Source organism: Cervus canadensis, chromosome 3 (assembly GCF_019320065.1).
Source record: "Cervus canadensis isolate Bull #8, Minnesota chromosome 3, ASM1932006v1, whole genome shotgun sequence".
In the NCBI taxonomy this organism is placed as follows: Eukaryota; Metazoa; Chordata; class Mammalia; order Artiodactyla; family Cervidae; genus Cervus; species Cervus canadensis.
Window position 1 is genome coordinate 110,414,548 of NC_057388.1, and position 24,601 is coordinate 110,439,148.

General features: G+C 57.9%; 1 protein-coding gene across 3 annotated transcripts in view; it reads right to left on the reverse strand.

Annotated features, from left to right (window-relative positions):
- PTPRN2 (protein tyrosine phosphatase receptor type N2) overlaps positions 1 to 24,601 on the reverse strand; it is a 600,191-nt gene that overhangs the window by 91,885 nt on the left and 483,705 nt on the right. For all 3 annotated transcript variants that reach the window (XM_043464002.1, XM_043464001.1, XM_043463999.1), the window contains exon 13: positions 16,243 to 16,455. In XM_043464002.1, coding sequence (XP_043319937.1) covers positions 16,243 to 16,455 — 213 coding nt within the window. The remainder of the gene's footprint in view (positions 1 to 16,242; positions 16,456 to 24,601) is intronic.

Sequence of the window (24,601 nt, forward strand, 5' to 3'; positions counted from 1 at the left end):
GCTATGAGCTACTGTCAGCCAGGGAAGGCGCCCCACTCGAGCGAATGGTAACTGACCACGCTGAACGAACTCCACAGCCGGCTCTGAAAGAAACCCAGAGACAAGCCCACTCACGTTCAGGACTTTTCCTCATTCATAACCCCGGCAGCCAGCAGACGGGGCAGAGTCCACACCGAGCGCTGAGTCCCTGGCTGAGGTCACGGAAACCCCAGGATGAAAACTGTGGGGCGCAGCCCATCGAGGTACGAAGTACCGCGTGTGAGTGTGTATCAGTCACTCGGTCATGTCCCACTCTCTGCGACCCCGTGGACTGCAGCCCGCCTGGCTCCTCTGCCCATGGCATGTCCCAGGCAGGAATACTGCAGTGGGTTCCGTTTCTTCTCGGGGGGTCTTCCCGACTCAGGGAACCCGCATCTCCTGCGCTGGCGTTCCTCACCCCCGAGCCACAGGGGAGCCCGCGGACTCGTAGCAAATCACAGTCCTCTTCAGCTTCGCAGATGTGGCCACGTCCCGAGCACAGACGAGGGTCTGGCAAACAGCCTTTGCTCGGCTGACGGCACCTTCCAGCCCCTCCACTGAACAAGAGATCTTTAAGGAGTTTAAGATCCAGACTAACTCTCTTTTGATTAAAAACAGACTCTGCTCATGATCTAGGACATGCTACTCTCATAAGAATGATCCTGAGCTTTTAGCACAATGCCCTTGAGTGGATAAAGGCAATTACCATCCTCGGGTCCCGATTCATGAGACTCAACAACCAAGAGGCAATCCATTACGAAGAGAAAGATGGGCAGATTCAGCCACAGGCGCCTCTTGGTCGCAGACCTACACATGGGGTTTACCAGCCGTCCGCGGGCTCCCTCCAACGGCTCTGGGCTTGGGGCGCCCCTTGTCCATCCCTGCAGAGTGGGCGCCCGCACAGAGCTGGAGCCCCCAGGACTGCACCCTCAAACAGGGGGCTCCCTTCCCCCCGAGCGCTCTCTGCGGCTGTGACCAGAGCCCCGGCTCAGGGCACACTCCCACTAGGAGTCTGGCTGGTCTGTCTCTCCTCACAGTGCCTGCGCTCTAGCTGGAGAAAAGACGGTGCGTGTGAAGGAAAAGAAGCACTTTTCCGACAGCGAAGAGGAAACCGCCTGTTTCGGGCCACGCTGCTGTAGTTTCCAGGACGCTGTCTCTAGGGAGCGGACGCTTCTCTGCGCGGCTGTGTGTCTTCAGTTTCCAGACCCTCGCAGATCTGAGGACAGTCACGGAGAGGCCAGATGCAGTGTCCCGAGCTCCTTGGGGGGGCCGTGGCACACACAGTCACGCGGAGATGGGGCCGTTTGGCCGGCGAGCCCGCAGCAGCACCGCCAGCGTCAGTGGCCTCTCCTCTCGGGAAGGAGGGGCTCCTGAGGCATCGGCACCTCAAGAGCCAGCCCAGGGAGAAGATGGACCCAGCAGGGCAGAGAGCTCGGCCCGAGACAGACCCCATCCTTGGGTCAAGGGGGTCGGGGGACACAGCTCGGCTGGAGACAGACCCCATCCACGCCAGGCATTTTGGGTTGAGGGTGTCCAGGCAACGACTCCCACCCAGAAACCCCGGGCCTGAGTCCCAGCTCAGCCGCTCAGCAGCTGTGAGGCTTTGGACAAGCGGCCTGTGTCTGGACGTCAGCCTCCTGGCCTGTGGAGGTGGGGATGGTGGTAGGAGGGCTGCACAGAGCCGCAGGGGGCATTCCAAGAGCCAAGAGGTAAAGAGCTAACACAGGGCTGGGGCGTGAGGCGAGTGTGCAGCCGCTGTCCACGCCTTCCTTCTGCCGGACACGGGCGCCCCGACCAGCTTCCTGGATCACGCATGGGTGTGCGGGAGGGGTCAGGACGCCCGGTCAGGTCCTGCTCCCAGGACACCGCAACTGAAAGGCGGGGTTCCACGTGCACTGTGCCCCTGCAGGGGAGGGCACGGGCCGTGAGGAACCCAGTTTGCCGACCGACCACTGTCTGCAGCGGGAAGGATCTCTCCCCTCCCTTCCTGGGGAAACCAGAGTTTAGAAGTTTCTAAAGAGAAAAGAACAGCATTTTCAGTCCCCCTAAAATCAAGTACTCCATCACAGAATCATCAAACACGTGACGCACGTGTCCCAACACTTTAAAATGTCTGAACGCGTCCTCGATGGTCAAGAGAGGCGAGATGGGGCATGAACTTCCCATTGAGCCAATGCAGGTCCCCCCTGTTGGCGCCATGCAGGGCGCCCCTCAGTCCATCCAGCCCTGCTGGCCACCTGAGCGGGCAGGTCCAGAGAAGAGTCAGCACAGCATCCGCTGAAGCTCTGACGCCTCCCACTCCAGGGGTCCTCAGGGTGCAGGAGTGTGGGGGTGTGGGGGTGCGGGAGAGAGGTGTGGGTGTGCGGGGGTGCAGGGAGGCGGGCTCAGAAGCACACAGAGTGTTCGGGTCGCTGTCTGTGAAGCCACCTGCTTCCCTGCGACCTACGGCCGCAGCCCTGGGATGCGTCTGCAGCCTCCAGCGTCCCTCTGCTGTAGCACAATCTGCAAAGTGAGTCGAACAGGACTCTGGCGGCAGAGGCCACCCTCACACGTAACCGTCTCCTCTCTGCAATCTTATCTGATGGGGAACCTGGACCGAGTGGGGCTTGCTCTGAGAGAAAAGGCCTGCCATCCCCAGATTCCGCCCCAGGAAAGACAGGACTCCCCGGGCTTGAGAACAGCCTCTTTGTACCTTTCACGGGGCAGCGGGAACAAAGCAGCGGACGCCGAGTGTGCACACAAAGGCGCCGGGTTTGTGGGGCTATTTGGGATCGTAATTAGTGTAGCAGGGCAGAGCTGAGGAGGGATGCACAAAGCTGGGAGAAAGCGAAAGGGGTTCATTAGGTGCCCGGTGGGGGGGGATGGGTGGGGGGCAATTACTCTCCGGGAGGATGAAAATGCTGAAAAGGAGCGGCTGCCCTGGGAGGGCCTCAGCCCAGCTCGGAAGGCACTGCGGACCCCACAACACGGTGAGAACAAGGAGCACAGGGGACCCCAGAGTGGTGTTCGGGGGGGTCACATGCAAGAAGCCATGGAGATGCAATGACAGGGAGGGCGCCACGAACACGCTCGGAGGTGGCCTGACCACAAGCCCCACGGCACATGGCCCGAGGGCAGTAGGGGAGCCCTGGGTCGGGCCCTCAGGGTGAGGCCCACGCAGGTCTTCTCTTCCTGCTTACTTTGCTCATTCGTAGTTGACTGATCAGGCTTCACTTTTCCATTAAAAGCCCACACAAGGTATGTCTAACACACAGCAACTTCTACATTCAAAATGAATAAACAAGTGAGATGTCTGACCTGGACACTCCGGGTCCAGGAATGTCCCATCGAGTAAAAGCACAGGAAGAAAAGTGAAGCCTCGCTTGGGAGCCAGGCTGTCCCCCAGCAGCTGTGATGCGTGACAAGTGTGACCTGGGAGGAACGGCCTCGAGGCCAGGGGTGGCCGTGAGCACAGACTCACGCTGAGTGAGGGTGGGGTTTGACGGGAGCCCTCTCACTGAAAGTAGCTCATCTGCTCAGCATTGCCCTGGGACGTGGACACAGGTGCGTGCTCCGTGCACAGCAGGACGGCTCTCCCCAGCGTCCTCGTAAGGGATGGAGTGCCCCGGCTGTATCCGGGTAGGAAGCAGAGGGCCCCCGGGAGGTTAGAGCCGCAGCAGGTGCACTGGGCGGGGTCCCCAATCCAGGCCACCTCCTACTTCCTGGACAAGAGCTGGGGCTCAGCCAGTCTCTCCAGCCCTGGTGTGTGTCACGGGGTCCCCACCACTCATCCTGGACCCTCTTCACTGCATCCACCAGCTGCTCAGTGATGCCCAGATCACGTTTACACTCCCTTGGCAGAATAGCATGCTCACACATTCACACACCATGCGCACGCATGTGTACACACATGCACACATGTACACAGCACACACACCGTGTACACACTCATGCACACATGCATGCACACACGAATGTGCACACACAGGAATGCACACATGTACACATCATGCACACACGTGTACACCTACACGCACGCACACACAAATGCACGTGTGTGCACACATGGATGCACACACAATCCGTGCACATGCCCATACTCACAATCTACACACATGCCCATGCAGGGGAGAAGCACATCTCCGAGTGAATCCTGAGCTGGCCTGAGAGTCTCCACAAGGCGGTGCTCCTTCTGACCTTTAACCCGTGCCCCACCAGCACCCCAACACCCTGAGAACAGCCGTGGCCGCAGACCCGGGCTCCTCTGGCCAGACTGCAGCCGCCTTAAGTGCCGGCTCCCGTGGCATCAGTCAACTGTCCAGGACAGCAGCCCCCGGTCAGCAGTGTTTACGGAGCAATACTGAGTCACGGCTCCCCTTTTGTAAACGTTTTCTCTAAATGAAAGGTAAAGACACAGACACATTTCAGCCGACAGAGGCGAGAAGGGCACTCTGCTCGCTTCTCCGTCTGGAGCAGCCTACAGTCAGAGACGCGCGGCCGGGACAGTGACCCTGTCTGCTGTCCAGTTCCTGCCACGTGAATGGTCCTCGCCTGCCAAACTGAAGGCAGCGGTCACTTTCTGCTCTCTGTCCCCCTCGGTGTCCAGCACAGATCAGCGAGGCTCTCCAGATGCCTGCTCATCAGTGGGAACCGCCTCCAGCCAGCAGCCCCTAGGGCCCAGGCCCCCCACGCCGGGCAGTGGCAGAGACACTGGGGGAAGGGCCGCCCCCATGAGAGGCTGTGGGGGGCGGGGCTGCCTGGGGGCTGGACTCAGACCTTCGGGTGGGGCTGGTGAGCCGCAGGTGACAGCTCAAGACCGTTCTCATTTTCCATGGGTCTATGGTGCAGGAGATGAAATCACAAAATTACGGCTGGCCTGCTGCTTAAAGGGCCCAGAAGACACGTTACTAAGTTCCTCCCTGGTGTGTCTGACTCGTCCACCGTCTACAAGGTCCTGCCCCAAGCCTGAGTGTCCTTTCAGACCTGGGACACACTCTGCCTGCTCTGTTTCCGATCACCATCAGGGTGAAATCAGGGAAGAGCCGTGACAAGGAAAACACAGGAAGGAAACACGTAACTCCACGGAGCATCTTCTTTCTCTCCTAACCCACAGTTACCATGGTTTCCGCTATGATCTCTGATGCTTCGACTGAAAGCTGGAGTTCATGGAGATGCAGGAGAGAGTGTGTCTGACTCATAACCCTGGCAAGACCCAGAAGCCCTCACAGGAGGGTTCCAGTCCAGCTAGAAGCCCCCCAGCGGGGCCACCATCGTCAAGACAAATAAAACAGTAAACACACACCCTGAACTCCTGGGCTCCTGTAGCTGACAGCTCACTGGGTCCTGAATGTCAGACACCTCACCGCTCACGTTCACCTCGGCCTCTGCAAGCAAAGGTGGTCTGGGGTGGCCCCACCTGTGTGCACGGGCGTTTCAGGTTCATATTTCATATTCGGACAATGAAAAACAGCCAAGTCAAGTGGAAACAAACTGCCCACCTCTTCAAGGAACCCTGGTCCTGACGTGGACGGGGACGAGCAGCTGTTTCCTACCAGAAACTTTTGCGCCTTCCTAATTTTCTCTTTGCTCAGCAGATACTGAATCCCCACGGTCTGTGACCACAATGATACCTTAGACCCACCTGCCGATCAGGTTTTACTGGCACTGAGAGGTCCCTGCTGGGGCTGAGCGTTCATTCCACAGATCCTCACCTTCTTTTCAGAGGACACGCCGGGGAAGGAACAAGCCGAGTTCTGGTCTGGCTCAGCCTGGGGCCAAAGCCCCTCCGGAAGTGAAGGGCGTTCCAAGATGCCGGGAAAGGTCCTCAGAGGGGGCCGCGCTGGGTGGGCGGGGGGTGTGTGGTCCGGCTGGGGGACAGATGGGATGTTCGGGGCGGGGTAGAGCTGGGGGAGGCCTTTCAGAGTGAGTGCTGCAGCCCGCACAAAGGTTCCAGGACAGAGGAGCGCGAGGGAGGGTCCAAGGCCAACACGGAGCCAGGCAGGGGCACAAAAGGCCTGCAGGCTCCCCATCCTGCCCGCAGCCTCATTAAGGCAGAGGGCAGGGCTGCGGGGGCGCGGGCGGGGACAGGCAGCTGCCTCCGCCTCAGAGACAAACTCACAGCATCCTTCGGGGACCCAGTTAGGCCTCCGAAGCTGCTGTGAATGGCGACGTGGCCCCCCAACACTGACGAGCGGGGTGATGGGGGCACGTCATCATCGGTCCATTTGGTCTCGGTTCTCCCAGCTGTGAGATGAGGGTGCTGACCTCCGAGGCCAGCAGGAATATCTCAGGCTGTCAGCGCCAGGAAGGCACAGGTGCCCAGCTTCCACAGCAGGTCCGAGCTGGCCGCAGCCCTGGGGGAAAGCCCCAGGAGGGGCGGCCCACAGCTCAGGAGGGGCCACTGGGAGAGGGCCCGAGAGCAAGCAGACGTGTGGGGCCCTGCTGGCCTGGGCATGGGGCTGTGAGTTGCAGGGTGCTGGAGCCAGCGTGAGGTCTGCGCACCCCAGACCCGCCCCAGGGATCTGTCTCTGGAAGCGGGGGGCCACAAGGATGGGGGGATCAGAGTTAAAACACACCACTTCACGGCCATCATCCGGGAAACACAGGGTCTGAAGCCAGAAAAGAAAGTTCGAAAGCAAACAACAGGAGAACTGAGATTTTTTTTTTCCCTTGGTTTTCCCCTTCACGTTTCAATGTCAAATTCTGCGGTCGCTGAACTGAGTACTTCCCTTCTCCTCAGATGTGGGAGAGGAAGGGGAAGCCGGGGTGGGGATGACTGGGGGCAGGTAAACCAGCTGAAACCGCCCTCCCAGCTGACGGCTGCTGCACAAACAACGCTTTCCTTCCACCCAAGACCACCGTGGACTCTACTTAAAGAGTATGGTGTTCAGGATTATGAAGGATGTAATCTAAAGAACATTGCTTTCACTGGTTATTCTTCTGCATCACTGCCTATAAAACATGAAAATGATAAAATGCTTACGTATAAAAGAAATCCAAAAATTTTAACTTTAGAGGATATACATCTAGTTCCATATTGACACTAACACCCTGGGCAGTGTTAATAACCCCAGCGTCTGTCACATAGACTCTTCTAGCTTATTTGCGATGAAATATCACAAACCTGTGCTTCCTATCCGTAACCCTCACACACCGTACACAACCGAGCATCTTAAAGCATCTGGCCTTCCTTGCTGATACAATCATTTGTGAGTTTTCCTTTTTTCGTTCTCCAAATAGTCACAGACACATGCAAACACACACCCAGACACCTAACTCTGCTGGTTGCATTATTTTTTATATTAAAGAACCTAACCTTGAAACAATACTTTCTCACGACTATACCCTTCCTAATCAGAAGTCACCTTTATGAATACCTTGCCCTTGCTAATAAATAACCCACCACAATTCCATTCCTAATTATCAGCAAGTCTTCTAAAGCAGGAAAGCTTTGGAGGGTTTCCCTCATAGCCCAGTTGGTAAAGAATCCATCTGCAGTGCATACCCTGGTTTGAGTCCTGGGTGGGGAAGGGATAGGCTACCCACTCCAGTATTCTTGGACTTCCCTTGTGGCTCAGCTGGTAAGGAATCCGCCCACAATGTGGGAGACCTGGGTTCAATCCCTGGGTTGGGAAGATCCCCTGGAGAAGGGAAAGGCTACCCACTCCAGTATTCTGGCCTGGAGAATTCCATCCATAGGGTCGCAAAGAGTCAGACATGACTGAGCAACTTTCACTTCCAAAGCAGAAAACCCCAATGGAGACTCAAATATTTTGAGCCACAAAGTTTAAGAGCAGTTGATTAGATGGAGAAGAGAAACACTGTTATGGAGCTTCTCCCCCATCACAGGCATCCCTCTGGTGACGTCTCCCGAGGAAGGGACTCAGGTGCAGCACAGACACACCCTTCCTGGCTCCTAGAACTCCCGCCTCCGACTGTCCAAGACTCTCTCAGATCTAGGCTTGACCGCCTCCAAAGGCCTCTCTCTCCTCAGTGTAAGCGTCAGCTCCAAGGAGACGCCTCTGTCCACTGCCCAGACTTCGGCTCCCTCTTCTCCCGGGTACCTTGCCTCTTGTCTCTCCGTCCGAGCCCCCTCGCTCACCTCCTCTGGGAAGTACCTCCGACCACCCCAGGCTCCCAGGGGTCCCTCTCAGAGCTGCTTGTCTCAGGCACGTGCCTAACGCATCGTGAACAGGTCCTCCCTGTAAACTCTGCTTCGGAACAGAGTTCTGTTCTGCTCCTGCCACTTTAGAAACCATGACGTCATCATTGGAAGAAGTGGATTCTGGAAAAGACTTTCTGGAAGAGTCCTATTTTGCTTGAGGCACGCAGTCTTCCCAAGGCTCCCTGAGGCATCCCTCCCCCAGGGTGACCTGCAGGCCTGCAGGGACCCAGACACACAGGCCATGCAGCTGCTGGCCAGGGGTGGGGACAGGGTCCCAGCACCGAGGCGCACAGACTCCAGGCCAAAGGGGCCTCAGGAGACAGCGGTGTGGACGTTCAGCTGCCCCGGGTGGGTCAGCGGGCCACCGTGCGTCGGGGCCCGCACAGGGCGTCTTCCCCACACAGGGCGTCTTCCCCGCACGGGCCTCTGACGTTTGGGAACCGCTGTGCCCTGCCCGAGACCCCGGGTTGGGTTGTGCAGTTGCTCTTTCAGAAGCATTCTCCCTTCGTAAACACACACTCTGTGGCCTCTGACGGTCTGAGCGACAGCCCTTGGTTTTCCCCTACGTGAGCTCTGCCCTCTGTTGTGCCGGGCCTGTGTCTAATTAAAAGCTGGGCTTGGCTGCCTTTGATGGGTGGGCACATGTCACCGTGCGTGGCACGGGGGGTCCCTGGGTGCACAGTGCCCATCGGGTCGGCAGGGGCTTGGGAGCGGGCCGGGCAGCGCTAAGGGGCTCTGCCCACGGCCGCCTGCGCCAGGCCATCCCTGCAAGCCCAGGGGACAGACAGTGGGCTCTGCTTACAGCCGCCTGCGCCAGGCCATCCCTGCAGATCCGGGGGACAGACAGCGGGCTCTGTGGGCACAGGCCTCTGTGGAGCCCCCTGCACCTTCACAGGGACGCAGGCCCACCAGGGCTGGGCCAGCAGGAGGCGGAGAGCGGGTGACAGGCCCTGGCAGGGGAGGCGGGTCGCAGGTCTGTTGCTGGGCTTTGCGGGACCGCCTTGCTCACTCACGAGGACCCTTGGACTCTAATTACCTGCCTTTTGGCATTCCCTCCCGCCTTCCTGCCGTCTGGGTCTAAATCCCCGTTGAATCCACTTTCACACTTCCCTGCACTCTTGCAGGCTTCTCCTCCCAGCGCCCACCTTTCAGGAGAGCTCGGCATCGCCTGAGAAGCCCACGGGGGGTCTCCCGGGACACTGAGCCGCACACGGACTCTGCCGCCTGCTGAGGGGCGCCCGCGGCTGGGCAGGGGGACCCTCCAGCAGGGCGGGGGAGCAAACCCACTGGACTGAGGGTGCCCCTGACCCACGCACACGAGTCCACCTCCCTCCAGATGGTGGAGGACGGCTGCGCTGACTTCTCGCCCTGGACAGATGGGGAGCAGCGCCCCACGGACACCACAGCCGCTGTCCCCACAGCTTGCCCCACTCAGCGCCCTCCCCACAGCGTCCTGGACTCCCCAGGACAGTCAGGCCTCGGGTTTCTCTCTGGCTTCTCCCAGAAGCACACTGCTATCCGTGCAGACCATATGTGCTAAGCTGTGGTCCAAGAAATGTGCCTGCATCTCTGGATCAGGGTCTAAAGGAGAGAGAAAAGCCCTCGCAGGGTGAGAAGTCAGAAATGTTCACCTGGGCTGGGGGGGCTCGAGCTGCGCCTCCAGAGGAACCCACACCCACCAACACCCAAGCACCACGGTCAGCACACAGGCCACGGTCAGCACACACACCATGGTCAGCACACACACGCCGCGGTCAGCACACACAGACGCCACGGTCAGCACACACAGGCCACGGTCAGCACACACACACGCCACGGTAGGCACACACACCATGGTCAGCACACACACACACCATGGTCAGCACACACACGCCACGGTCAGCACATACACTCCACGGTCAGCACACACATGCCATGGTCAGCACACACACCACGGTCAGCACACACACACCACGGTCAGCACACATACACCGCGGTCAGCACACACACGCCGCGGTCAGCACACACATGCCGCGGTCAGCACACACACGCCGCGGTCAGCACACACACACACCGCGGTCAGCACACACACACGCCGCGGTCAGCACACACACGCCGCGGTCAGCACACACACCCCACGGTCAGCACACACACACGCCACGGTCAGCACACACACACGCCGCGGTCAGCACACACACCCCGCGGTCAGCACACACACCCCGCGGTCAGCACACACACCCCGCGGTCAGCACACACAGCCGCTCCCTGGACAGAACATAGAGGCGAGGTGCCCGGGCGCCTCTGTGACCTTCTTGGACCTTCCAGAGCCCAGGGGCCAGCTCAAGCGCATCCTTCCCCATGTTGTAGGTGAGGAGCGCGATGCCCGCCTCCCTGGTGTCTCCCGGGTGTCCCTACTCTGAGGAGGAAGGCGGCGAAGGGGCCGTTAGACCTGGGGGTGGGAAGCCCTGTCCAACGTGCGTCCCTGCTGCCTGCCTGTCCCCTGTGGCCAGTTCAGCTCTGCTGCCTGCCACCTGGGGTCTGGGACCAGTCACGCCCACCCCATGCCTGCTTCCTGCATGCATACGATGGGCTCTGCCGCCTGGAGTGGCCCCGCGGCACGGACCAGGGCCAGAGCACGCTTTCCCAGCGTGTCTACGGGCACCGCTCATGGGAGCCGGAGGCTGGGGGCAGAGGGCAGGGCTCTCGGAGGGTCTTCCAGGCCCTGGGCTCCGATGGGGTGCTGCTCGGGCCTCTGGGAGGTGGAAGTGAGCGCCCTTGCTAACAGAGGGGCAGGCGGTTGTGAACGCTCCCGCCAGAATCAGAGTCAATTAAAGTGACGCACCTTCCCTCCCCGCCCGCCCCAAACCCTGCCGCCTGGACCTCCCTCTCACGGGACAACCCAAGACCCGGGAAAGCGGCCTGACCCCGAGGAGGCACAGTGAGCCCCCTCCCACCCCCGCGCCCCAGGCCGCCTGGGGTAAACCCCAGGTCCACAGACACACCGCCAAGAGAACTGACCGCAGCACGTAACACGGGATCCCGGGGGAGCTGCAGCGGCCAGGCCCCAGCATCCTTCGTATTAGACGGCCCGATCGGCCACTTCCCGGACACCTCACTGAGGGCTCTTCGCTGTTTAATAAGTCTGGTCTAACGGTCACTGTCTGATCAGGGCAGCGGCTGCTATATCGGGATGGCAGCATGCTTTCCGGGCATGCGTAGCTGTCTCTTTGGCCATCTTTCCAGACTCCAGCCTCCCCAAGAAGACGTTTCCAAATCTCAGGGGCTATTTCCGAGGGAACGCGTTACACAGAAACCAGGGAATGCGTGTGCAGTCGCTGCTTTTGGAAACGGTACGTTTGAAAATTTAAGATTTATGAGAAAAACATGCTACCAATTCAGGTCTTCCAGAGACACGTTCAGACCCAGAGTGGAGAGGTATCAGGAAGGTCTGACGGCATGCAGGTCAGAGCTCGTCGGCCCTGAGCCGGATCCCCTGACACCAAAAACACAGGCAAAAAGCAGGTCCTGGAAATGGGCCCCTTTGCTCTCGCAAAAAGTGAGCACGTTTTCCCGGGGTTCTCACAGGCTGCAGGCAGGGAAGCTGCGCTGACTCACAGGGGTCCCAGGCCTGCCTGGGGGTCACCGGCCTTGCCCTCAGCATCCTGGCTGCCGCCTGACAACCCACGCCCTTGCCACATGACCAGAATTCGGGAAGTTTTGACGGAATTCTGCCTGCGGTGGTTGGTACTGACGGCCACTTCTGCAGAGGCAAAGCCCGAAAGACTCCAGTTCTCAGGCCTGACTAGGTCGTCACAGAAAGAAATGTTCTTTTAATAGTATTTCAGGGCACCCTTCCAGTTTTAAAGCAGAATAGATTTTGCTTATTGGAATTTGCACACAGAATTATTTCAACCTGAGAATTTAAACATAAAGCCACGCCAAGCTGCTAAAAGATAGGCAGTGGACTGAAGTGGGAAGGGCTAGTTTAGAAGCTGGATCAGGTAAACCCAGGAATTCACTGTTTTCCACCTTGGGGGGGACGGTTTCTGTGTTGAGAGCTATACCAAGTGAGAAGGGGAGACCCGCCGGGGAGAGGCCCCTGAGTCAAAGGCCAGGAGAAGAGCCAGCTGGGGCCTCCCTAACCTGAGCCAGGCTCTCCTCGTCCCAGGGCGGAGGTCAGGGGGCCTCTGGGCTCCTGGAGCCGCTGTTTCCCCCAGCCCGACCCCGCCTCTCCTCTGGGTCTGGCTCCAAGGCCCCAAACACCCTGGGGCCCGTGGGCACCGGGAGACAGACCATCAGAGGAAGCCTCCTCGCCGGAGAGTCTGCAGAGCTGCGCCCTCGCAAGGGGAAGGGGAGCGGCCGCTGCTCTGAGATGATCAAAGCCTGGAAGACGCAGAGCAGCGTTCAAAGAGACTCGGGGGCCGGGGTGGGGGAGGCGGGGACACCTCTGATCATCCAGCCGCTTGTTTCTGCCCAGTCTTGCCCAATCCCCTTCCACGGAAGTAGGACACCGACGTGACAAAACTCATTGATGGGCTGTGACTTCGTCCTGCAGCCCCGGGGTTGCCCTCAGTGAGCACGTGTGTGCAAACACACGCTCGCGTATGCATATAATGTGCGTGTCATGTGATGTGCCAATTGGGGGAAAATAGGAATAAAAGCAAAGAAATTGGCCTTTTAGATCAAAATACAGATTTAATCCAAGTATCTTATGCTTATCTACTTAGAGGACAAAAATAACATTTACTAAAACAATGGAGAAAGTTTAATTGCAGAATCCCATTAAAACATGACCTTTAAAGATGGATTTTAGTTCTTCTAAAAGTTAATACACCCAATTCTTTCAAGTCCAAGCAAATTAAACTTCAACAGATTACCTGGTGAAATTGATATCTTGTTACGTGTTAGAATGTGAGTCTATCGAGAAAGACGTGATTTTTCCAATAGGAAAAGCAAATGAAAATACCACACTCTCACACATACGTAAGAGTCTTTAAAATGCTGACTCTTGCCTATAAAATGGTTCTATTTTAAGAGACAAGAGAAACAAATGTTTAAACGTACTTGCACTGGAAGCTAATAATGCAAATTATTCGCTGTTTGGAAACAAGTTTAAAAAAAAAAACCCACTCAGAACTCAGGGACACTCCGGAACCTGGAACCCCGAACCCCAAAGCATGGATTACGAGCAGGCGGGGGCTGGCATAGAGGACCAGGGAGATCCAGGGACAGATGTTAGCAGAGGAAGAGCAGGGCTTCACGAAGGGTCGGCCACACGAGGGCCGTCCCGCGAGAAGGGTCTGACAGCGGCGCCCCTGCAGACGCCCAGGTGCCCCGGGCCCTCCTGCAGAGCCTCCACTCCCCACCCCCAAGGCCTGCAGGAGACTCTCCGTCTCTCCTTTGCAGGGTGACCTCCTCCTACTCAGAGGCCAGTAAAACTGACCACACTGCCGCCTACCACTCCCCCACTCCCAGGCCACCCGCTTTGCCCCGAACGTGCACACTGCTCATTTTCTCCTGCAGAAACTTCATGAAAGGAATGGGACATTCCCCGACGCCCCATGAAAGAAAGCTCCATATTAAGTCATTCCATCTTCTCTGTAACCCCAGGATGAGGGTTACCCGGACGGTACCCGTAACCTCGAGTGTAGGGTAGAACTAGCCAAGTGCGGAAGTCCAATGATTTGAAAACGAAGCACGGAAGCCAACAAGATACCGTCTAAAAATGACTGTATTGGGTTAGAAATACTTTAAAAAACTTTTTCAGGCGGATTTTTAAACTCGAAGGGGTCTCCATGGCAGTTATAGAAAACCCTAATGAAGTATGGATCCATGAATGGATGAATACCGGCCCCGTTTACAGATACAAACTCCTCCGTGTATAACTGCCCCCCTGCCCCCGCCCCCGCCCCGTCCTTAATACATGACTCAGCAAATGCAGAGCTAAGAATCAGGACAGCCTCACCCCACTTGCTGAGTGTGCTCTGCTAAAAACAAGCCCAAACAAGACGACAGCCCAGTGCCAGCATATTCTGAGCAGTGAACAGGCCACTTCGAGGGAGCGAACCTCCACATTTAATCAAAGTAGCTCCCACAAGGGTGTTCTGTAGCAATCTCAAAACCAAGCCCACCAGAAAATCTCCACAATACTTTCATTTCCAAATTTTCCTAGACCCTATTTTTAAAGTTTTTTCTGTGTTCTTTCCTTTTTTTTTTTTTTTTTATTAATCTGGATTGAAGAAAAGCACACATTTCATTTATTGTCTGGATTACAGATTCTTATTAAACAAACCAGAGCTCATTATAAAATCAATATCAACTTAACCACCATGCCCCCAGGAGGAACCACATAAAGGTCACTCCAAGAAATTCAAACAATTTTCCTGCTGGAAGGGCATGATTTTAATTACAGATACTATTAATTAGAGCTGTCACTGGGAAGCTTTTTTTCCTGTTAATTATCACAAACTCGGTCCTAAGTATGCATTTGCAACCTGCACTTTTGTCAGAATGAGTCACTTCTGCATGCAAGCCCAACCTTTCCATTCTATCAATATTTCATATTCGAATTTCAAAGCGTATCAAAGGATGCCATGCTTTCTAAAACCCTCCGCCCGTGTGATCTCCCGTCTCTCACACACGGAACAGAACCGGTGTGATAATTTATTTATGTCCTGGCACAGGCCTGGCCCAGCAGACCCGGCTGCCTATACTGGCCTTGCTCAATAGAATTTCTGGATAAAGTCTTACTAGTTGGTGTGACATTTTTCCCCAAGCTTCTCCTTCAAACGTGCTTTTTCTTTTGCTTTGAAGCAAAGCTAGCTCTGCTCTTGAAATGCCATCTCCCACACATCTGAAGTTGCTGTTTCTTTAATAAGAAAAGACTGCACCGACCAGGCTTCTGACCCCCTCCAGAAAACCAGAGGTTCTCTTCATTCAACAACACCAAGAGTTTTGAAATGGGGAAGAAGGCTGTCTTCTGGTCTCTTTTAAGCAGAGCGATTTTATAAACTCATCCCAGTGCCTTATGTGAGATAGGGTCAGAGTGTCTCTCAGACAAGCTCCTGGGGGCGGGTGGTTCTGGAAAGAGCTTGAGCAGACTCCAACAGTGCAACTGTGATGACAGAACGATAATATTTATAGATGTGACTGTAAAATAGGGTGCATTATTTACATGACATATTCCATACCACAGTCATGTGACCTGAGAACACAAAGACTCTGCTCCAATCCAATGGGAGAAAGTCTTTTACAAAATAGACGGATCGAATTTTAAATAAGATGACTGAGTAAATTACTTTCCCAGGTGGAAAACATACTTAGAGTTACATTATATTTTCTGTTAAAAGCAATCAAGCGCCCTGACTGGCATATATTCCGGGCTTGCACGGCTGTTAAAACTGGAGGTGTGTTTTCCTTACAGAGCACCATTAAATCTGGAGTGTGTGCTCAGAACCCCCAAACATTCTGTGAAATTTTTTCCTGGCCAGTTTGGTCTGAACCTGCCTCCCCTCACTCCCATTGGCCCCCATTTGTTTCCAGGTATGTTGGGGCTGTTTCAGTAAACCCCTCCCCACGCACACCCCGCCCCTCATGGCTCTCCTAAAGACGGCTTGCTGTGCTTTCCAGCCATCAGCCTGAGATTCCACGTCATCCAAGTCACAGCGAAGGTGGCAACAGGCAGGGTCAGAGAGGGTCTTTTCATCTGAGACCCCGAGGAAGTCAATGATTTAAGAGACATCTTCATACATCTATACAACCAATTTATCTTGCAACTCTGGTGTTTTGGCTCTTTTTTTTTTTTTTCATTACTAGTGGCCAAACTAAGAAAGATAACAGATAATACATAATTCATGTATTGTACATTCTCCACATTTCTAATTAGCAGCCTGCTTTCACAGCTAACGTGAGACCATCCCAGAACAGCGTAAGATTAATTTAGAGCAGGAAAACCAGGGTTGCAAGGTATTTACATGAATGCTGATGAGAAGTTTCAAACCGTCATCACAGAAGAACCCAAACTATGAACAACTGCTGGGCACGGGGGAGGGCCTGCTCTAAGGGTGAGCGGAGTGGACACCGCACTAAGAGTGTCTCTTTACCTGGTAGGCGTTGGTGGCATCTGGGCCCGGGTCCCCCACCAGTCCTGAGAGCTTCTCCTTCAGCCTGTGGTGAGCGCTGTGTCGCAGGCAGTAGATGACGCCGGACGCCAGCAAGACCCCCACGATGGCCACGACGGAGACCAGGGTAAGCACCACGAACTTGGTGGAGTCGTCCCGCGCTGCCTGGTGAGGCAGAGGCTTGACTCTGCTTCTCTGCAAACAGGAGAGGGGGCAGGTGAGTACCCAGCTCCCGAAGACCGTCCTTTCCACACACACCCTCAAGTGTAAAGCTCCGGGCTGGCACCGGACCGACCCAAGGGCGTCCAGCAGCGCAGCCCCAGCCCAGCGGCCAGGGTCCTCTGGACACAGCGCACCGGGTCAGCAGGGTTTTCACCAGGAAGGTCAGCAGCAGCATCTCTCAGACTCAACAACAGAAAGTATCTGGCAGCTAACTCACTGCCTTAAGTAAAACAAAGCCTTTCTCCCTTCTCAACGGCTAAGAGAGGCATTTAGGGCCACCACCGAGGTATCTGGGTAGACAGACTGGTGGGGTTGGGGGGGGGGGTAGAAGCCGCAGCACAGGTCAGACCAGTGGCTGAGCTGTGAAGGCATGCGGCTACTCCTGGCTCCACTGCAGGGGGAGGCCAGTTCAGAAGCCCTTCTGCCCTCCTTTCCAGGCGCACCCCCAGGTACAGACCTCCGACGGGGTGGGGGTGGGGCGCTTGCACCCGCGCAGACCCCCACGTCGCGCACTTGGGCACTTTTCCTTGAAAGCAGTTGCAAGACAGGGTCTCGCCATGGTCCAGGACTTCACTTCTCGGCCGGTGAAAGGTAAGAGGGCCCAGGTCCATCAGCGTCTCAGGCTTGATGGGGGTGGGTGGTGGGGGGCGGTGCGCCCAAAGCTGTACAGTGCTCGCCCTCATTAGCTTCATTATAAGGAATATTAGCAACAATTAAAAACGCCAGGGGGACGATGCACCGGCTCCGGCCAGCACGCCGTCCACAATTACCCGGGAAATGAATAGAGACGCGCCCGCCTCAGTGCGGGTCGCTACGGGATGAGCACAATTAGCAAACTCCTTTCCACCACCTAATTTCGCGTGGTAACAAAATGGATTTTTCCCCATGAATGCCTGGCCGGTCTATTCATTATCTCCCTTCTATTAGTGATTTTCTGCGCCGCGTTCGGCCTCCAGCTCCTCACTTCCTCCGGCTCCCCGTGTACACAGGGCCTCTTATGTCAGGCCGGGCCGTTTTTATCTTGTAATCATAAAGGCCACCAAAGCAATTATCGCCGGTCTTGACTGGAAAAGCTGGTCATTAATTAGCCTCCTTTGCCTTCCGTGCGGCGGATTAGCTGATGCCAGGACTGGGTTAATGGAAACGCGGGCGAAATGAGAAAAGACGCCGGATTTTCTTGCCTGGATGCTCGGCTCCGAGGAGAACGGCAGGTCCGCCCGCGGCGGGAGGGACGGAGGCGCGAGGACGCGGCGGGGGGAGGCGCGGAGGGAGGGGTCGGGGGAGGGACCCGGGCGCCCGGCGGCGCGGGGAGCGGGCGCGGGGGCCCGGGCCGGGGCGGCGGGCCAGCCGGGCCCTCCGCGTGGACCGAGCGCGGGGCGGGAGACCCTCCCCGCCCCTCCCGCCCCTCCCCTCGCTCCTCCCCCGGCCCACCCCGCTGCTTCCAGAACAGTCACCCCCGAGGCTGTGGGCTGCCTCCCCTTCTACCCCCGCCCCGCGCCCAGAAACAGATCGGGGTGGGGGTGCCCATCCGCGGCGCCGGACCCCCGGGCTGGCCCGGAGGGCTCCCGACACCCCTGCGCCTCCCACCTGAGCCCAGTTCCTCGCCCGCGCGCTGTGCCCGTGGTTGGCGCCCGTCGGGCCGCGGCCGGTTAACTGGGAGGTGCGCCCCTTTCCACGCTCTCCGGCCTGGGACGCTCCTCTGAGAGGCCGGCGAGGCTCGGCCGCGCGGGTTCCCGCTCCGCCGCTGCCCCCTATCCCCGCAAGTGCCGTCCCCCTGCTCCCGGAAAGGCCCGGGTCCTCCACACCCGGCCACGCGCCGCGCCGAGTCTTCGCAGACCAGCCGGACAACAACAAAGAAGGGGGCGCGTCCGGAGGAGGGGGCGTCCCGCTGCCCCCCCCCCACCTCGGCCCTCCCGGCATCACGGCGTCTGCACCCCGCCCAGGCATAGACGACAGGCGGTCCCCGCGCCCCACCTAGGGGCTCCTGCCCGGGCCTCGGGAAGACCCCGCGCCCACGTGACTGACCGCGCCCCGGAACGGGGGCTTCCCGAAGCTTCTCGGCCCGCGACGGGACGCGCACACGCGCGCAGTGACCAGCCTGGCTCCGAGGGGACGCGCGGCGCCTCGGCCGGTGGCCCACGGCGACGGGTGGTCGCAGCGCGCTGGGGACAGAGGCCTGCGCGGGGCTCCTCCCGGGCGGCGCACGCCTGACGGCCGGACGTAAGGGGCGCAAACGCTGCTCGCTGGCCTCTCGGTTCCAGGCGGGAGGCCGTGAGCACGCAGGAGCCCCGGGAGGAGGCCGGCAGCGGCCTACACGTTACCCTGGCCCAGGCCTGGGGCGGCAGGAGCTGTCCCGGCGGGGCGCGCCCCCCACCCCCGGAGGCTCTTCCCGGGGAGGTCAGGCGGCCTAAGCATCCTTGATCAGAGAACCCGACGGTCGCCGGGACCAGCGATGCGCTTGGCCTGGGGAGCGGAAAGGAGCCTGCCTGCTGCCCCTGGCGCCGCGCTTGGAATTGGCTCAGAGGTCAAAGAACAGCGTCCAGGAGCGGGACTGCGGGTCCCTCTTCTTGGGCCCGCTGCCCAGTCCCCGCGGGGGCCCTGGTGCCTCCGGACGGTGTAGGACTGGACCCACGCCCACGGAGTCCCCTCTTCTACGTTCCTGCCCGGCTCCCCGCTTCCCCGGGCCGGAGCTGCCCCCCCACCCCGGGGAAGGGATGGCCTGGGTCGGCAGGCTCGGCGGACCGGGAGAGGTGTGGTGAGGCTGAGGATCCGACGCGGCTGCCGGGATGCGGGGCTCCGAGAGGCCGGAGACCCGGTTCCGACCACTGTGGTGTGAGGCCGCAGGAGCTTAGCGGCCTACTGGGCAGCCTGCCTCCCGCTGGCGCCGGGCACCTCAGCTGGAACCTAACAAGTCCCGCTCCTGGAGGGCCCCTCAGTGACTCCACGGCCTACAGAGTCCCGCCGGGAGGGTGCGGAGGCAGGGACTGTCGACTGCAAGTCCGGTCTTAGGAATCTTGGAAGAAACAAACATTTGTATTCATTTAAAAAAAATTAGAGCATAAACTCACTCCTTGTCACAGTGATTGAGTTGAAATAATTTAGGATTATTTTTATCTCCTTTCCGTTTTGTAGAGTTAAAAAAAATCTCAGGAGCCCTGCTAACCAGGCGAGGTGAGAGAAGGACACGTGTGCTTTCGCTTGAAGGCGAGTCTGACCCTCCCTCCTTCCGGGAGTAACCGGGGACCCGGGTCCCCCTGCGGAGCGCCTGCGACTACAGGTGCTTTCCTGCCATCTCAACCTGGGGCTGAGCCCTGCCGAGAGCCCTCCACTAATTAGAGGCATCTTGTCAGTCTTGACTTGGAATTGAAAGAAAATAATGTTTAAATATTTATGACTTTGACATTTACAGTCAGGCGTCTTTTAAAAGCGGACCGCCTCCTTCTGTACAGTGGCAGCTCTCTTCCCTCCCGGAAAGTTTGGAGCAGGAAGGAGGGGGGTTGGCGGAAGCAGTCCCCAGCAGCCTGGGCACACAGGGAGCGTGGGGTTTAGGGTACCCTAGGATGTAGGGGACACATATACAACTAGCACTCATTACTGAGTTTCAGAAGTAGAAAAAGTGTGATATTTAAAAATATTCAGGAAGAGTTAAGTCAACTTTATATCAGGTTAGATGCATCTTGAGAGTACTGTACTGAAGTACAGTAGTTCACATTTTTCCCACTCAACCATCTCCACCTGCAGCTCCTTGAGTTTATAATATACAATATTTCAGAAGCCGTGATTTGAGATACACATGTGACCACAGAGGCAATCAGCGGAACTGCCCTCAGCACCCACAGACCTGGTCCTGACCCAGTTAAACTATTTTGATCTGTGCTTACAAGTGGAGGTGCATGGGGCTTCCTTTATGTTATCTTCTGAGCCATTTCTGGCAAAATATCTTCAGAACGTTTTTTTTTTTAGCAGTCCATGTGATAATCTTAAAAGAAGAGAGGACAAAAAAGAACACTCTATACCCAAACTTGGTTGGGAATAGAGGCAGGCACACAAATATAAAACTTTATGGTAAAAATATTTGTTGACAGGTAGAAAAATTTAGTTTTCTAAGACTGTGCTATGTAACCAGTTAGATTAATTCATTACCTAAGTCATTGACTTCAGTTTTAAAACACACTTGTACCCAAAAACTTAGGGCACTGGCATGTAGCAATTTCATTGATACTAAAGTTCTAATACTGTGTTTTCATTTGTATCATTTCTAAAGAATTTGATTTGCAAACCCAGCCTTATCCTGTGTTCCTCTGTACTTTTATGTTACTAAAATGGTAAAGATATTTTTCTCTGTAAATTTTAGAAATTAATTTTGGGGACTACTAATGAGCTGCTAAAACAAGTCTGTCTTTGGTTTCCCAGATGAATCATCTTAGAATTACTTGGGAATTTCATGCTAAGTTTACTAAAATATATTTGCTAAGATACAGTAACTATCACCTTCAAGCTGATCAAAAAATTTTAACATTTTTCAGGTCATGGAAATGACCAAACTTAAAAATATAGGAGGGAGGTGTCTTAAAATATTTTAAAAGTATTTTTAAAAGCTGTTAACTGAACTATTTTTAATTTGGACCCAGCCACAGAATTCTAATAAATGAGAGAAGTCAGGCGGAAATAATCATGTATTAATTCTCTGCATTACAAAATCTTTTCAGAAGCTATTATCAGAGCAAGAGGCATTGCGGTCTGAATTCAGGGTGGGAGAAATCCTTTGTGCAGCTGAAGGCTATTGTTCGTCTGTGCGGATGAAATTGTACTTGCAAATCTGCCATTCAAGTAGCCAAAAAAAAAAAAAAAAAAAGCCTATAAGGGCAAAAGAAAACAATCTCCAAGAAACAATTATTGTTAAATATAAACTTTAATGAAAATAAAGTGGGGATACGCTGTTTTAAAATCGGCTATTTGTGAGGTGTTTTTCAGGCATAGGCATAAAAATAAATACATAAAAGATGATAAATTGTCTATTTGCATCTTTAAGCACTCCTGGAAGATCAGTTTTGGGGAAACACTTTGTTTTCAGGTGTCAGGGAAGATTTACGACATTTATGTTTAAAGTGGGAGAAACACTCCCCTGTGAACTAATTTTTAGCAGAGCTTCATAAGCACCAAATTGTCCGGGGGTGGCGGGAGTGGGGCCCGGGGCGGGGGTGGGGGGGCATGGACGGCAGCGCTCGGCGAAGGGACGGGCGCGCCTCGGCCGGGCCATCGCTCAGACTCCGCGGCGGGTTTACTGCACTCGAACTCTGGCTCCGCCAATCAACTCGGAGCGCGGCCGGGGGCCCGCGCGGCCGGCGCGCACCGTCTGCCCGCGGCCTGCCTGGACCCGGGCGCGCCCCCGGGGTCAGCGGTCCGCTGGCTCGCCCCTGATCTCCAAGGAGCTTTCCCTCGGCAAGGACCCAGCCCTTCTCAGCACTGGTCTTTCCGCTTCGGCTCCTTCGCGGAGCCTGAGAAACCGCCGCCTGGAGACTCGCCTGGAATCGCGCGGGTCAGGCCCCGGCTGCGGCGCCGCTCGGAGCGGGGTTCCCGGGGGCGCACGGCCGTTTTCGGCCCCTCCCCTTTCGACAGGCCCGGGCTTTCTCCCTCCTCCTTCCCAGTCCCTCCCCCCTTCCTATTTAGGCGATCCTCACCGAGGTCAGAAAGATCAGACCGCGGCGCTGGACACAAAGGGTTCAGGGTTCCTGGGCGCCGCCGGTATTCACGGCACCGAGGGGTCCCCAGGCGGCTTCAGCACGTTTCCCGGGGACAATGGGGGGGGGCTAACCTCCCCCTCCACAAAGCGCGCGGGCCGCGGAGAACGGATTGATGCCCACCCCAGGGCCCCCCGCCTCACCTCGCCACCCCTCTCGAGAGCCAAGCAGGGGACCCTTGGCTGCGTGGGGTGCGAGGGAGTGATAAAGAGACAGGGGTTCCGATGCCTCCTGCGCACAGACCTCCACCTTCTCACAGTTCGGTTCGAGTTAAATTCAGAGAAGGTGGGTTTGCCCTGCAGCGCGCTTGACCCCAGGCGGGAAGGCTCCTTGGTACAGACCTGGGGCCGCTGTCTGCGCACTTCGCTCAGCCACCGGGTCGCAGGGCCGAAGCGCGCGGGGCCAGGGCTGGGGCAGGGCCGGCCCGTGACGCTGGGCAGCCGGCCGGAGCGCGGTGAGCATTGCGGCCCAAGCGGCGGGGGCTCCCGGCCCCTCACTCCCCGGCTGTGCGTTTGAGGAGTGCATGGGCAGTGGTGACGGTGACGACAGCCACAGCCGTCCAACGTGGAGCAACCTCCGAGCACTGATAACGCCAAAGAGCGGGAGTCCATCTCCGGCTCAGAAAGGCCTCTTCGGCTGAGGTTCCCACCCCTCGGTCGGGGTCTGCCCGACTGCCCCGAGCGACGCTGCTGGAAAACCCGAGGCAAGTCCCAGCTCAGAACCACACCGGGAGTGCTGAAGGAAGGAAATTAAGTCCCTCATTCAAACAGCTCCGCGTCAGAAGTTTCTCTGGCAAGCGCGCGCCCGCCCCGCCGGGGAGGGGGCCGGGAAGGCGCAGGTTCCTTTCGGGGGAGGGGAGGCGGCCGCGCCGAGGCGTTTCTCCACCCGGCCGGGAGGTCCAGGGGCCCCTGCCCTCTCTCAGGCCGCCCTCCCCCCCGTCCCCCGCGCTCTCCTCTCCGGCTCAGGACGGCTCAGAGGCGCGCTCCGGCCCCAAGGAGGAGGGCGAAGAGCGCCCCAAAATGGGCTGGGAGGAAAATGCCCGCACACTGGTTCCTTTCACCCTGGCTGCGCATCATGTCCTTCACCTTTTCCCACCGCCCTGCCTGTCTGCGCCCCGCGCCCCTTCCTTCCCCCCCCCCCCCGCTCTCCTGCGGGTCTGAACTGCCCGGAGGGGCCGGCGATGCGAAGGGAGAGTCCGAGAAGCAGCGGCCACAGCCCGGCCCAGGGGTCTCCGCCGATGCCGTGTGGCGGGACGGCGGTCACCCCCTCTCAGTCTTCGCGCTCAGGACGAGCTGCCACGAGGCGGGTCACCAGGGGATGTCCACCCCTGACCCACTCGGGGGATGACCTCAGAAGCAGACCTCCTCAGCCAAACAGAGCCTTTGGCAGGCAGCCTGCTGCGAGTCAGAGTTAGCCCCTGGACTGGGCTCTCCAAAGCCCGGGTCGCCCACCGACCCCCTCCTCCCCCGCCCCGTGCAGTCTCCATCCTTCCCCAGCTCGGGTTCCTCTCCGCACCACCTACACGCCTGGCAGGTGCCTCCTCCAGTGGGTCTCGCCCGCTCCCTCTCGCCCCCGACCCAGCCCCTGTCCCTTCTCCAATGGCCCCACCAGTGCCCACGCCCCGGCCCGCCGTCCCTGGTTACCTGCAGCGGGGCGGGCACGGGCGCCCAAGCCGGAGGAGAAGGGGGACGTGTGCCCGGCCAAACGGCCTCGGGGCGCGGCGGCCGCGGGTAGCGGCGGCGCCATCACCACTGCCAGCCTTTTCCCGGCGCCGGAGCCACAGACAAGCGGGGCCATCCTGTTCCTGACCACAAACTTCTCGGGCAGCCGGCGGAGACAAAGGTGCCGCGCGCCGTAGCTCCCCCGGCCGTGGCAGCGGCGGTACCAGCTCAGAGCCCGCGGGAGCCCGCCGCTCCGCTCGGTCGCTCAGCCGGGCTCTGTGGGCTCCGCCAGGGCCCAGGCCCGAGGCAAGGCGCTCGGGTCAGGGTGCGACGAGGGCTGGCGCCCGGCTGGGCGCGGGACAGTCCCCGCAGGGCCCCCGGCCGCGCGCGCAGCTCCATCCAGCGCGGCCGCCGCGCCCCGCCTTATATCCGGCCCGGCGCGCACCCGGCCGGCGGCGGCGCGGCTCGCGGCCCAGCCACCGGTTGCTATAGCGATGTCCCCCCCACCCCCCACATGTTGCTGACAGCAATTGGCTAAGGGGCCGCGGCTCTCCGCGCACCCTCTCCCGCCCGAGACTATGAATGGACATCGGCTTTGTCAGTCATTTGCACAGCGCGGCAGCCCGGGCCCTCGCCTTTTCTTTCTTTTCAGCCTTTCTCCCTTTCATCGGCCGAGTCGCACTTCAGACTGGGCAAGTTCAGGGTGGCACCCGGGGG